This window comes from Neomonachus schauinslandi, chromosome 4 (assembly GCF_002201575.2).
Source record: "Neomonachus schauinslandi chromosome 4, ASM220157v2, whole genome shotgun sequence".
Taxonomy (NCBI): Eukaryota; Metazoa; Chordata; class Mammalia; order Carnivora; family Phocidae; genus Neomonachus; species Neomonachus schauinslandi.
Window position 1 is genome coordinate 53,653,644 of NC_058406.1, and position 14,338 is coordinate 53,667,981.

The 14,338-nt window shown below is 37.9% G+C and overlaps 1 protein-coding gene across 1 annotated transcript in view; it reads left to right on the forward strand.

Moving 5' to 3' along the window:
* Positions 1-12,681, forward strand: part of SGIP1 (SH3GL interacting endocytic adaptor 1) — a 114,385-nt gene extending 101,704 nt beyond the window's left edge. The window contains exons 21-26 of the mRNA XM_044914332.1: positions 137-292; positions 5,259-5,391; positions 8,180-8,382; positions 9,556-9,620; positions 10,187-10,351; positions 11,345-12,681. Coding sequence (XP_044770267.1) covers positions 137-292; positions 5,259-5,391; positions 8,180-8,382; positions 9,556-9,620; positions 10,187-10,351; positions 11,345-11,367 — 745 coding nt within the window. The 3' untranslated portion in view covers positions 11,368-12,681. The remainder of the gene's footprint in view (positions 1-136; positions 293-5,258; positions 5,392-8,179; positions 8,383-9,555; positions 9,621-10,186; positions 10,352-11,344) is intronic.
* The last annotated feature ends 1,657 nt before the right edge of the window (positions 12,682-14,338 follow it).

Consider the following 14,338-nt stretch of genomic DNA (forward strand, 5'->3'; position numbering starts at 1 on the left):
GTAAGAGCTTACCTTTGGTCTCTCCTGCCGTGTAATATTGTTACATAAATCATTTTTTTTTCACAACTGTTTTGATTCACAGCATATTGACCTGGGTTTCCTCTCTCCCTTCCTCTCCTGTGTTCTGATATGCCAGGTGTATCGTGAAGATTACTGGAGAAATGGTTCTGTCCTTTCCTGCTGGCATCACCAGACACTTTGCCAACAACCCATCACCAGCTGCTCTGACTTTTCGGGTGATAAATTTCAGCAGGTTAGAACACGTCCTGCCAAATCCCCAGCTTCTCTGCTGGTAAATATATTTTGCACAATTTCTTTAGAGATGTGCATAGCTTAGCACTGGATACTTACATGAGGGATATGCCTTAACAAGAATGTATCCCGGTAGAGAAATTACCGCTACTCCGATATGTTTGTAGATTCAACCCAGAGCTTTTGCCACCTGTCTAAGTCTTCAGTGGGTGCTCATGTGCAGATGCGTATATGTATTCTAATGGCCAACTATCTCAAGTGGCTAAAGAGACATTTAGGGTAATAGAATCTGTATTAGTGACAGTTTATTCATGGTCTGTTTTACTGACCATCAGTAAACAGTGGATAAGGATGGTGGGAAATCAGCCCAATAAAAGGAATAAAATCCATTTGTTGTAGTAGCACCTTTTAAAATCAGATGATATGTGAACCCTGAGCTATTCTTCACATGAGCTTGAAAGTCTTTTTTGCGATATATAATTTCATGGTCATGGTAATTGTTTCGATGGAACTTTACATATATTCAAAGAAGCTTATGTGAGTTGGTTTGTATAAATATACTTTTTCACATTTTCTACTATTACATCTGAACATGATGGCTTTATCATACCTACATACGTGCAGATTCACCCAAACATACACATGTATGAAGCTATTAAAAATGATCAGCTGTACAAGTTAATTATTGGCAATGAATGAGACAGAAGATGTCATTCTTGACAGCTTCCTCTCCATCAGGTTCTGATATTATACTTAAAAATCTCTCTCTAAAGTGGCCATGTTTTTCTCTTTACTGTGACCTCCCCTGTCCAAGTGACCACTGTCATTTTCCCGGACCACTGAAATGGCTTTCTTCCTTCCCTTTCTGCGCCCAATCTTGCCCCATGCCTACATATTTTACACAGCAGCTGAATGACTTTTCCTGAGGTGAATCAGGTGATCGCCATGCATAATCCTCAGGTGGCTTCACATTGCGTCTGTACCAGAATGGGAACTTAGTACAATTGTCTTTGAAGCCCTGAGTCATCTACCCTCACCTGCTTTTCTGTTATCAGCTCCCACCATCCTGCCTCAGAATCCTTGTAGGTCCAGCCAGACCTGGCAGTCTTAAGAACAGGCGGAGTCCTTTCCCACGTCAGGAATTTGTGTGCTTGCTTCCTCTGCCTCCAGTACTATTCCTAACCCTCTGCACCTTGACCTTGACTCACCCTTCAGATCTCAGCTCTGCTTGGCCTCCCCTGACTATTCCACTTCCCTCTCCACCCCCAGCCCCCAGCCCCAAACTAAATATGTACTCTTGTTGTTCTCTCTCAAGGTACCCTATTCATCCCCTTTGTCCCTTGCTAGAATTAATAATTATACATTTATTTCTGTTTCTTCATTCGTCCATGTCCCCCACTAGACTGTAAAATCCATGCGGGAATGGAACACAGCTCTTAGATCACCATCACATCCTCGATATCTTCCACTGCGCCTGGCATCCAGTAAAGACTTAACTAACATTTGTTGAATGAATGAACAACTCAACTACGATTTAAAGAATTTAGTCAAGCTGGATATTTATGTAGAAATAACTAAAGGTTGGGGCGCCTGGGTGGCTCAGTTGGCTAAGCCACTGACTCTTGATTTTGAGTCATGTCATGATTTCAGGGTTGTGAGAAAGCAGGCTTCCTGTGTGGAGCCTGCTTAAGATTCTCTCTCTCCCTCTACCTCTCCTCCCCTGGTGTCCCCCCCACCCATTCATGCGTGCACACATGTACGCACGCGCTCTCTCTCTAAAAAAAAAAAGAAAGAAAAGAAAAAAGAAATGACTAAAGTTTGTTGGTATTTAGAATTGAAGGACCAACGTAGTCACTTTCTTCACTGAGTGAGACTTTTTCATTCCAGTGGTGACAAAACAGTCACAGGTCTTTCAGGTGTTTACGAAGATCACCTTCCCCTCTTTGGTCGTTGCCATGGTTTAACTAGAAAACTTGATTCCAGGTTTAAAAGTATAACTGGGTGTTATACACAAACAATGAATCATGGAACACTACATCAAAAACTAATGATGTAATGTATGGTGATTAACATAACATAATAATAAAAAAAAGTATGGAAGGAAATGGTCACCCATTAAATGAAAAATAAACATAAAAAAATCAAGATTAGAAATCAGCAACTTCTTATTTCAAGTTTCCCTCCCTGCTTTTGATGCGCACATTGAGCCAGTTAATTTTTTTCAAGTTTTTATTTAAATTCCAGTTGGTTAACATGGAGTGTAATATTAACCTCAGGTGTAGAATTTAGTGATTCACCACTTAATGTACAACACCCAGTTGAACCAGTTAACTTTATTTTTCAAGATTCCTCCAGCTGCAATTAGGGATTATGTGCCACCATCTCACTGGTTTGTTTATTAATGAGACTAATGTCACAGTTTTTGTTGCATCTTCAGGTCATCACGTGGCCAAGATTTTAGGCATATTTGCAAGAGTTTTACATTTATATTAATATATCAGTCCTATGAATTGAGTTAAATCACACTCTAAGTATGTTTTTGTCTGGCAAAACACTATATAGACCCTTACATTGTTATTTGCTAAGACAAAAAAACAAAAACAAACACTCCTCATTCATTTGGACCTTATAAACCCTAAATATTTGATTACTGTGTCAGGACTGTGACTGGTAAGGTAAGCACAGTCATGGAATCTCTGAGGGCTTGTTATGCAGGATGGTTCCACCATGACCGCTACTATCCCGAGTTTTTAAAAGGCAACACAGTCAAGTATTATTCTCAGTTGCAGTACAAGCCTTAGACCCAGCCAATTCTCTCATTTATGTGTTCTGCAAGACTCCATTTAGGATAACAGCTCGGCACCTGAAGACATTTAGGTTTGCAATCCCTCGAGAGAGACCAAATGGAAGTTTACGTCTACTTTTCCCTAACAAAAGGGGTTTGCTTGTAAAGAATTCAGGAACAATTGCTAAACCAATCATGAGACTAAAGAATTTTCAAGACTTCTTGAACTCTTGCATTCAAGAATTGCATCTCTATCTAATTGACATCTCTATTCGATGCTGGCAAAGCTTTCTTGAATATTTATTAAAGCAAGTTCTCTGAGGAGTTATTGTAGGTATGGGACTAAGCTTAATTTGTTATTAAACTTAGAATATACATTTCCTTAAAAAATAGTGTCACTGAAATTTTCCCAGCTATTCAGATCTACTTAGTACATATTAATGACATGTTGCTGGATATTAATTCTGTACCTCTTTTTGGTACAGTGGGAAAGTATGACCTGTGGTCCACTGACCTGGGCTGGAATCCTGACTCTGTTACTTAGGCTTTAGGCACCTTACTTATTTGCTGTTAACCTTAAGCAAATTACTTAATTTCACTGACTTTCTATTACTCTTATCTCCTGCCTCTGGGTAAGTTGGATGCTTTTAGGTCATAAAAGTTTAGACAGCCCTCATCAGCATCCTTAGCCCAGCTTGACCAGGAACAAAGTCTCAGGGGCCAGGAGTCTTTTCCATCAGAGTTACAGAGTTAGAGAGCTTTGTTTTGTGCTCAGCAACCCATACCAGGGCACAGCAGAACCACATGGGTCATACTCAGATTTGGGCCACAAAACCACTCCCTCCTAACAGATCAGTAGCAGTTTTAAAGAAAGCCCTGATTTTTTTTATGACTCACTCTCCTAATTTGTTTGACTTTTGGAGGTGGAATCATAGCAACTTACTTTTCACCTGCCTTCATCACTTTATTTATTTGGGGACAGGGGAGCAGAAGGAGAGGGAGAGAGAGAATCTTTAAAAAAAATAGATTTATTTATTTATATGAAGGAGAGAGAGCACGAGCAGGGGAGGGGCAGAGGGAGAGGGAGAGAATCTCAAGCAGACTCCCCACTGAGCACGGAGCAGACACAAGGCTGATCTCATGACCCTGGGATTATGACTTGAGCCAAAATCAAGAGTTGGAGGCTTAACCGACTGAGCCACCCACATGCCCTGAGAGAGAGAATCTTAAGCAGGCTCCACATTCAGCATGGAGCCCAGCGGGGGACTCAGCCTCACAACCCTGAGATCATGACCTGAGCCGAAAGCAAGAGTCAGTAGCTTTACTGACTGAGCCACTCAGGCACCCCTGCCAACATCACCTTCTTATTATCACCCTCTGTCTTCTTAACCTCTAGTTGTCACTCAGTAAGTGAGTCGTATGTCAGGTTACTGAATTCATTGGGCCCTCAGTTTCCTCATTATGTGGGAAGTGAGCAGAGGCTTTTCACACTCTTGCCTGATTCCTTTTGTCATTGAGACAAGCATTTTCAAGATACATTGGGTGAAGGACGTGTGGACAGACATCTGAGCAAAACAAATTTCTAGGAATACCAGACTCCTGAATTCATCAAAACTGCACTTCTCTATTTTCACCACTGTGATTATTATCATTCACATTCCAGGATCATCTTGTAAGTGCAGTGACTGTTTTATGATTTAGATGTCCTTCAATGAAATACCGTGATAGCGTTAGTATCGTCCTGTTCCCCTCAGTTGGAGATAGACTGTGTTTACATTTGGCCGAATATTTAACTCAGTAATTTCTGAGAAACTACTGTTCAAGTCAAGTAAAAAAAAAAAAAATCAGTGTACTCAGCTCCTTGATTGCATTAACTGACTAATTCAGAGGAAAACTAGTGATGTAGAAAGGGCTATTAAGTTTGGGTTAATATATAATTCACTCTTTAAAGCAACCAATTATCATCAGGATTGGTTGGTATTACTGGGTACTCACTGAGATTCATAGCAATACAATCATGCCTCCCTATGGGTATTAATCTAGTAATATAATGCCATTCAGAACTGCAATTGTACTAAAACCATACTACTGCTAATAATACGATCTCTACAGACTGGCAAAGATGGAGATAGAAATCAGGTGACAATTTGCTAAGATGCTTCTTTTGGTAGATATTTGTCACAAGATGCTACTCAATAATTTTTTCTTCCCAACTAAATAGCGATAATACTCAAAATGATGCCAATACCAAGGAATTCTGGGTAAACATGCCAAATTTGATGACTCACCTAAAGAAAGTGTCGGAACAAAAACCCCAGGCTACATATTATAATGTGGACATGCTCAAATATCAGGTAAGCCTATTCATATGGTCGGGGTGTCTCTTTCACATTATAAATGTATATTCTAACATGTCTAACATTAAAGAAAAGTAAATAAAATAGCATTTCTTTTAATATAACTTAAAAGCTATAATTTTTAAGAAAATAAACTTAAAAGGCTACTTGGAGACTACAAAAATGAAGTTGCAGAAACTTCCAATAATTGAGATTATAAATATTGGTAAACTAGTTCACTGTGGTGGTAATATACCCTCCGGGTTGGAAAACACTTATTTATATTGTTGTAAGGAAGCCACTAGAAGTAAAGTATCTACATGACGGAATATTTTACAAAAATGCAAATGAATGTTTGTCCTGTAAGCATAATATCCTCTAAGCTTTGGACATTATCAATAATACTGAACAAACATGATACCACAGAAATTCATCACCTATATAATTAAAATATAATAAAAAATGCATTTTTATTTAACTTTTTTTTCCCCAAAACATTTAAACACATTTAGTGACTGCTTTAAGCTTCTGAGAGAAATGAAAAAGAGCAAGAAAAGCAAACTCCAATAAAATGTTTCCCTGAATGAGAAATTAAATTTTGAGGCACATGTATGGTTCTTTATGCCCAGAGGGGTAAAAATAAACCTGTACTTGTTTTCTTTCACAAACATTCATTACAAAGACACGTCTACATTGTCACTTCTGATTAAAAACATTTTTTTTTTACTCTTAAATGCTGTGGGATTTTTTTTTTTTTTTTTTTTTTTTTTAGTCTCCATATTTGTCATTAAGTGAATCTAGGAAGTAGACCGAATTCACCTATTGCAACCTGAGGTTGGTGTAAAGTATTAAATTGTAGGCAAGAAACTGCATTCTGGAATTAAGTCAGCTTCCTACCGGCCACTGACTTTAGGCACTTAATCTCCCTGAACCTCTGTTTCCTCATCAGCAAATAAGGACAATAACAATTCCTACCTAGATATTTTGTAGGTTGTTGTGAGGAGCTAATAGCGTAATATATTTCAAAGTATTTGTAAAATGTAAGTAGCCCTAGGCCTGCCATTTTGTTTTATTTATTTATTTATTATTTATTTTAAAAAATATTTATTTGACAGAGAGACACAGTGAGAGAGGACACGCAGGCAGGGGGAGCGGGAGAGGGAGAAGCAGGCTTCCTGCGGAGCAGGGAGCCCAGTGCGGGGCTCGATCCCAGAACCCTGGGATCATGACCTGAGCAGAAGGCAGACGCTTAACGACTGAGCCACCCAGGCGCCCCGCCATTTTGTTTTAAAGTGAGCTCTGAGGAATCCTTTTTGCTGTTGTTTATTTGTGGTGGTGGTGTTTTCCAAGGATGCAAGGAATTGGGTGGGAGGCACAAGGAGGGTTTTTGTGGGATTGCCCTCAAATCTCAGCATGTTTAGTTTCTGGTCACCAGGAGCATCCCCCAGGGCCTGGGACAATCAAAAACACACCCACACAAACCCAAAAAGCGCCATCACTGGGGAGAGGAGCCACTGTGAAGTCAAGAACCACCACTGAGACAGAGCGCAGAAACGGGGTCTGTCTGCTCTGCTCTGCTTTTGATTTACCTTAAATAACGTATTTCCAAAGCAAAGTTCATTTGCAGATGATTATGCTGCAAAAAACATTTAAAGTTTAAAAACGTATAATGGTAGTCTAACTAAAATTGTCATCAAAAGCCATGCCTATCATTGTATACAAGAACTCATATCTGGGCTTATTTCTGCAGCAACCACTGCTGCCTTATGAGCTCAGCCTGCCCTCAGGCCCCTTCCCCATGGTGTCCATATGTGCAGGCATTGCTAGGCCTAGAGGGAGCTGTTTACTTAAAATCAGCAAAACTCATACTCTGAATAAAACCCCAAGGGTGTAGACATCACCCACACAACCCCCGTGGTGTGAGTGTGCTGGTAAAAGAAGAATCTCCTAAAGCTATTCATCATCACAGTGAATAGTTGAGAAATAATAACATTACGAATTTTTCACTGTGGATCCAGAAATCAAGTTGGTATTATTGTCTTTAGGTAAGACAATGTTGTTGCTTCTGCAAACACGGCTTTTCCTTGGTCAAACTCACAGTGGATTCTAACTAGAATTGACGGGAGACGGTAGAATGTACCCCTTCCAGTTAGAGGATATGGGTTCAAGGGCTCACTTTGGCAAATCCCAAAGGAGTGACAGTAACCTGCTTCGTCTCACCCACTGGTGTGTTATGAAGCGAAAGTATGATAAGAGTATTAATAGGTAATGTGTATGAAAATGTTAATGCTTTACTAAGTGCGAGGCACTATGCTGTTTCACATAAAATATCTTCGATCTTCCCTGACAAGCTTATGGGTAGATATTATTGTTATAATTCCCATTTGGCAGCTGAAGAAATTACTGAGACTCAGAGAGGTTTAGTGACTGGCCCAAGATCACTGAGCTTGTAAGTGGCAGTCAGAACTCACCTCCAAGACTGTCTAACTCCTTGGCCTCAGCTCCTAAGCACTGTGCTACCACCTCCCTACCTGACCCAAGTGCATTGTAAACTCTCAAGTGCTACAGAGAGTTTAGCGACTGGTTTTGGTTTTAACCTGTAACAATTTCCCTGCAGCACCCAGCTCCCTTTCACACGGCACCCTTCACGGTGCTATTTACTGAGAGAGCTCACCTGTGAGCAGCACCAACCACACGATGACATTTGACAGCTCAGAACCTTCCTATGGGAGATAATCACAGCTTCTGGCTTTGCTTCAGATTAACAGTTGAGCCTTAAATATTCTCTTTCCTGTCGTTTGGCAAGGTGTCTGCCCAGGGCATTCAGTCCACACCTCTGAACCTGGCCGTGAACTGGCGGTGCGAGCCGGCCAGCACTGACCTGCGCATAGATTACAAATACAATACGGATGCAATGACAACTGCCGTAGCCCTCAACAATGTGCAGTTCCTGGTCCCCATAGATGGAGGAGTAACCAAGCTCCAGGCCGTGCTCCCACCCGCAGTCTGGTAAGGAGCCACCAGTCCCCTTTCTCTTTCCCAAACGGCTCTTTCCGGGCAAAGGCCTCACAGCCTTCTTAGCGTTTTTATTTCCTACAGGACGACATCCCAGCAGGCCTGTGTGTCAGGGTTCAGGGCAGGAAACAGAAACCGTTCTGTTATTTTAAGCAGAGAAGGATTTAACACAGGGATTAAATGCTCACACAACAGTGGAAGTGCAAGAGGAATAAGCCTTCGACTGGATCTCCAGGAACGCGTCCCAGAGCGCCGCAGAACTGACTCGCCAGGGAAGGTGCTCCCTCTGCCACAACCAAGAAGCAGAGAAATCAGAAAGCTGCCCATGGAGCCATTGAATTCAAGAACTCACCACTGCCACGTTGATCCAAGGATAAGAAAGTCCCTACCCGCCCGCCTTAACTGCTTCTCGGCGCTCACACAACTGGAGACTGGACTGCAGGCAGCACTTTGTGAGAAGATCCCCACGTCTCAGTTAGGCTGCTGGCTAGCAGGAAAGAACCACAAATATGGCAGGAGAAGGGCCTCTGCCCCCCTTCCATCCTCCAAATCTCAAGCAGTGCCTGTAATTGGTGGACCCTAATCTGCGTCTAGGACCCTAACTGCAGGGGCGTCTGAGAAATGCAGGGTTTTGTTTTGTAGCCTCTGGACTGTTAAAAAGGCACCACTAGAGAAGGTACGGGAACAGCCACTGAAGAGACACTGAGTACTGATAGTAGCTGTTAAAAAGAACTAGTTCTCTTAGAAAAAGTATTCTAGTTTTTCCATGGGATTGTCAGAAGCAAAAAATAGAACATTAAAAAAAAGTCATCCATATGACAGCTAAAACTTAAGTTTCCTGAATTAAGACTTACCGTCTATGATAAGTAGGTGTGTCAAAAAATTTAACTGCATTGTCCTCTATATGTTTTCCTATCTGACAGTGTTGTGGCTAGTTACAATAAGGAACAGAAAAAAGAGAATTTATGTGTGGATGGATGGATAGATAGATAGATAGATAGATAGATAGATAGATAGATGATAGATAGATACATAGATAATGCTTAAATTGTAGTTAACATTGTCAAGATCCATTTTTTTAAATTAACACTATCTAGAAAAAATATGGTATCCATTAAACAAAACATTTGCCTACACAAAAAAGCCTTTTACCTATTTTATTTTTAGGAATGCTGAACAACAAAGAATATTGTGGAAGATTCCTGATATTTCTCAGAAGTCAGAAAATGGAGGTAATGTAATCACAGGCTTACTTTATTTAATATATAAAGCTGAAATAACTTTCAGGTTATTAGAAAACTATTAAAATATACAGCGTTAGAAGCAAGCAAAATATTTCACTTTGCTTTGGTGTATACTCATTTCAACCAATAAAAAGCAAATAATTCCTCAGTGAATCCTCTACTTCCCCTTTTCTGCCCAACCCCACATCAAACAGACCATACTTCAAAAAGAGAAGAGCTTTTAATGAGACATGTTTTCATTTTGTGTCAGATCTCCACTCCCTGGTAGTTGAGGTATTTCTCACTTTCCTCTGACTAGGAAAATAACATTGCCTTCCAAGGAACATGATTCCAAATTTTGAAGTACCATTTAGTTGAATTACACTTTCATCAGTGTGCAAAAAAAGTTCCTCATGATATTTCATCATAACTTTTATTCATCAGCATTTTGTCACTGAAACATATACTGTTTTCTAGTAAGTTAGATTTTGTATGTTAACTTTTGAATACAATTTCCAAAACTATATCCAGCATGTTGTGTTGACTGCTATCTTGTAATGATACTCTTTTTATAGGGGTGGGTTCTTTATTGGCGAGATTTCAGTTGTCTGAAGGCCCAAGCAAACCCTCCCCGTTGGTCGTGCAGTTCACAAGTGAAGGAAGCACCCTTTCTGGATGTGACATTGAACTTGTTGGAGCAGGGTATCGGTTCTCACTCATCAAGAAAAGGTTTGCTGCAGGTAAGTGGGCATCCTGTGGGTTTTCATTTGCAAAAATAGGTCGCCTTAGCTACTCTCTCAAGAAGGAATAGTGTCTGATTTGCTCATCTTCTTTCTTTTCCTCTTCTTCACTCCCAATCCCCATTTCTCATCCCAGTTAGAAAACAAACCGATTGTAGAATGAAGCAAAAATGAGATAATAAACTGGAAGTCAGAATTAGGAAGGCCCTGGCTACTTATCTGGTTCTGTTTCTTCTGTAGGAATGACCAGTTGTTCCCAGTATATACATTATATACACATATATACACTGAGGTTAATTTAATGGAGTAAATCCTACTGTTTTTATTTTGACAAACAAAATAAATGCTATGTGCCTCTGAATTTACCTCTTACCTGAAGACTTTTTTTCTCCAACAAGGCTTCATAGATTTTGTATTTGTCAGGCATAGCTGGAATCTAGAGGATCCATCTTTCACTTTAAAATAAGCAACCTTAAAGAACCTAGGCCAGGTATCAGAAGTGGTTGCCCATGAGCTGAATATGGTTCCATGAGACAGGTTTTTGGCACAACATGATAGTTTGTTGGCGAAGGAGTCTCCAACACTAGGGAGATTATACTTATCAATGACTTGTCAGGCTAAGTCCTGGTTCTTATGCCCGCTGCAGTCATGTAATTATTAGTTATAACCCTTCCACTCTCAAAAATGACCCAGGTTATATGGTTACTCTTCTCATAACAAGTTGGATTCCCACATCCAGAAACAAATCTCCCAACCTATCCTAAAACCCAAACCTCTGCAAAGTGTTCATACGTGGAAATGTGAAAAGGCAACTAGCTGGTCTGGGAAATTGAAAACTTAAGAAATTGTATATATTTTATACTAGTATTGCACTCCATAAGATGCAGTATTTGGGTTCTAGGGGTAGGGCAGATAGAATAAAAATGTTGCCCATATCATAATCACATTATGGAACTACCAGGTAACCTCCTGATATGTTGTTTTGTTTTGCAGGAAAATACTTGGCAGATAACTAATAAAATCTTATGCAAGGATTTGGAGGATTCATATAATGGAGAACTGTTGTATGAGAAACAGGTTTTAATTTTGGTTTGATGGAAACAAACCAAAATCTGCACTTGGGATATATCTGCTGGAAACGTCCATGACTTTCAGCAATGATTTCCCTCACACAATACCATGATGACCCGTCTTAACAGTATTTACTTCTAGGTGTAATATTGTTAATGGTTTTAAAATGTAATTATTGTATTTGTAAATTGTACTCATTCCAGTAAGGCAGTTAGACACTTGAGTTTTAGCATTTTACCATTCCTAAAATGGATGTAATTTAAACTGTGGTATGTAAATTTAATAGTAGTACTGTTGAATGGCACAATGCTTACAGAGGTAGATTGCATTTTGTCAATATATAAAATTTAAATATAATATTGATAGCTGTCATAAAGGGGGTGCCACATACAAAGAAAATTAAGTGGAACCAGAAAAAAAAAACTTCCTTTTCTTCAATCCTTAGTAGGTTTTACTCTAGTGCTAAATAAAAATTCTATCTTCAAATATTTAGTGGGTTAAATTCAGAAACTATTTCAGAAAGAAAAAATTCTAAAGTTACAGCATATTCAAGAAGAGCATTAATTACCACTTTTTAAAAAGCTTTTTTTTCAAACTGCAAATTTCATAAAAATGCGAACTGTGTAAACAGGGCCTCTTATTTTTATAACTTGTGTAAAAAGGGAAAGCAATTCATATTTAAAGTTTAAGTATATGAAATTATAATCAAGAGTAAAGAAGATGTTGAAGTCTTAACTACTTCCCCCTCTCTCTGCAGTTTAACGAATGTGGAGATTGCTGAATAATATCAGATTAAAGCCAAAATTGTGATTTTAAAATTTCAAGACTTTCCATAGTTGAACTGCTGAACAACTTTTGCACAATTACTCTAAACAGTCTCTCCCATCTAGCATGGAGAATGGTACCACATATCTTTCTCTTTACCTGCAGGAATCAAAACATTAAGACTAAAATTCAGAAGAAAAAATTAGTGCCCCGTTTAAGTCCAGAAGGAAAATTTTAATCATCATCATTTATATCGTTTGAGAAGGAAAAAAAAAAGCTTTATAAATGAAATTCAATCCACATTATTGTGCAATAAATTTCCTTTTGGATAAGATTCATCGTATGTTAACTATAAATTTTTGCCATTCTCTGAGAATCAGAGAGTTATCAAAAATTTATGTCATAATTTAATTGTTGCAAGGTATAATTAAAACTAATTACTCAGTCTGGCCTCACAATGTGACTATTCAGAACGGAGAAGCACTTCTTCTGGGGTGGGTCTTGGTTGTAAAACTCTCCTCCTCTACTATCTGAAAACATGAAACTTCCTTTAAGTCATAGACCTTCTTTTAAACATGAACCAATTCTTATTCTAAGTTATACTATTAAATAACTGGAAGTATTAAGCTGTTGTATTTATCATTAGTTGCTAAATTTTATTTTATGTTCACTTACATTTGACAAAGAATCGTTAGTCCCTTTAAATTTTAGAATTAAATTAAATTTTGTAAGTCTTACTTTTAAAATGAGATTGTGACTGGCAATTGTTTATAGTGGAACTTTTTAAGTTAATATTTGTACTTCTCAATCAGTGCTTGCTACCAAGAGAATGTTCAAAATGATCTGTTTTACCTCAGAAGAATTCCTACTATTCAAACACTCTCAGTTGGCTCCCCAGACAGTCTGGTGTGGAAGTTTTTTGGACAAATTATTAATATACTCATTTTAAGTAAAGATATTCAATTTGATTTTGAAACCAAAAGAGAAAATGCAAACTTTTAAATCCCACAAAACATGGGGAAACATCAAACACTGAAACCAATGGAGAGTAAGCAGCAGAAAATTGAAAACCATCCAGCATACGAATATAAAAATGCATTTTTAAGCAATCAATTCATAAGGAAAACGTATTGAGTATTAACACGAAACATATTAAAAATGTGTAAATATTACTGGTTCTTATGTCTTGCTCTTTATATTTTATTTTATATAGTTCTAGAGTGAATTAGTAATTAAACACAAGGGTTTTTTTCAAAGAATAATTTTGTTGATATTGTAAAAATATAATTTAAAACATAGACTACAATAATCTCTAACATTATTCAAACATTTCCAGGAGCTAAATTTGACACTATGAATATCTCTTATGATCCCTTAGCTGGTCTTTGTGAAACAGAATGGAGGTCATTGGCTTCATAATTATTAAACTTTCAATAACCAGAACCTCAATAGAGAAGATATCCCTTCTCCTTTCAGAAAAATAGGTCAAATAATAACACAATAAACTCATATCAGGGCTTTAGATTTTGGTAGGTTTTTTTTTTTTAATCTTGTAGTTTACAATCTCCTCTTATACCCGTATCCATAGTACTGTACAATAAGAATTCATATTAGGAAAAAAGATCCTAGACAATGCAAGGGTCTCTACTATATATTAAAAAAAAAAATTGTCAGGTTCATTATCAATTCCTAAAACAGAACAAAATGGGCAAGTACATATTAATATTTTCAATACCAGGGGTTAAAATAAAGAGTTCTCATTAACCAGAACACCATTTCTTGAGATTTATGATTTTAAAAGTTTCTGTTCTAACAAGATAGAAAGTATGAATGATATTGCTTTATTTTGACAACATGAAAAGTATGTTTTTCTTTTTAAATAAATTCCATATTTTCTTGATATTTTGAAAAATAAATTCTTGTTAAGAATTAGTCTGAATTTTACCATAGTTGGAATTTATAATTCCTAAGAATTAAATTTTTAATTATTTTTAAAGCTCTGTTCTTCTCTACACCTACAGAAAAATGAAAATTCACTGTATGGTATTTGGGAATCTATTTCACCTAGAAAGAAAGAATGTCCACATTTCAAATGGTTTTGAGTGAATAGAGATGTTTTATTTTTGCTTTTATGTATTTTTACTCAATCTG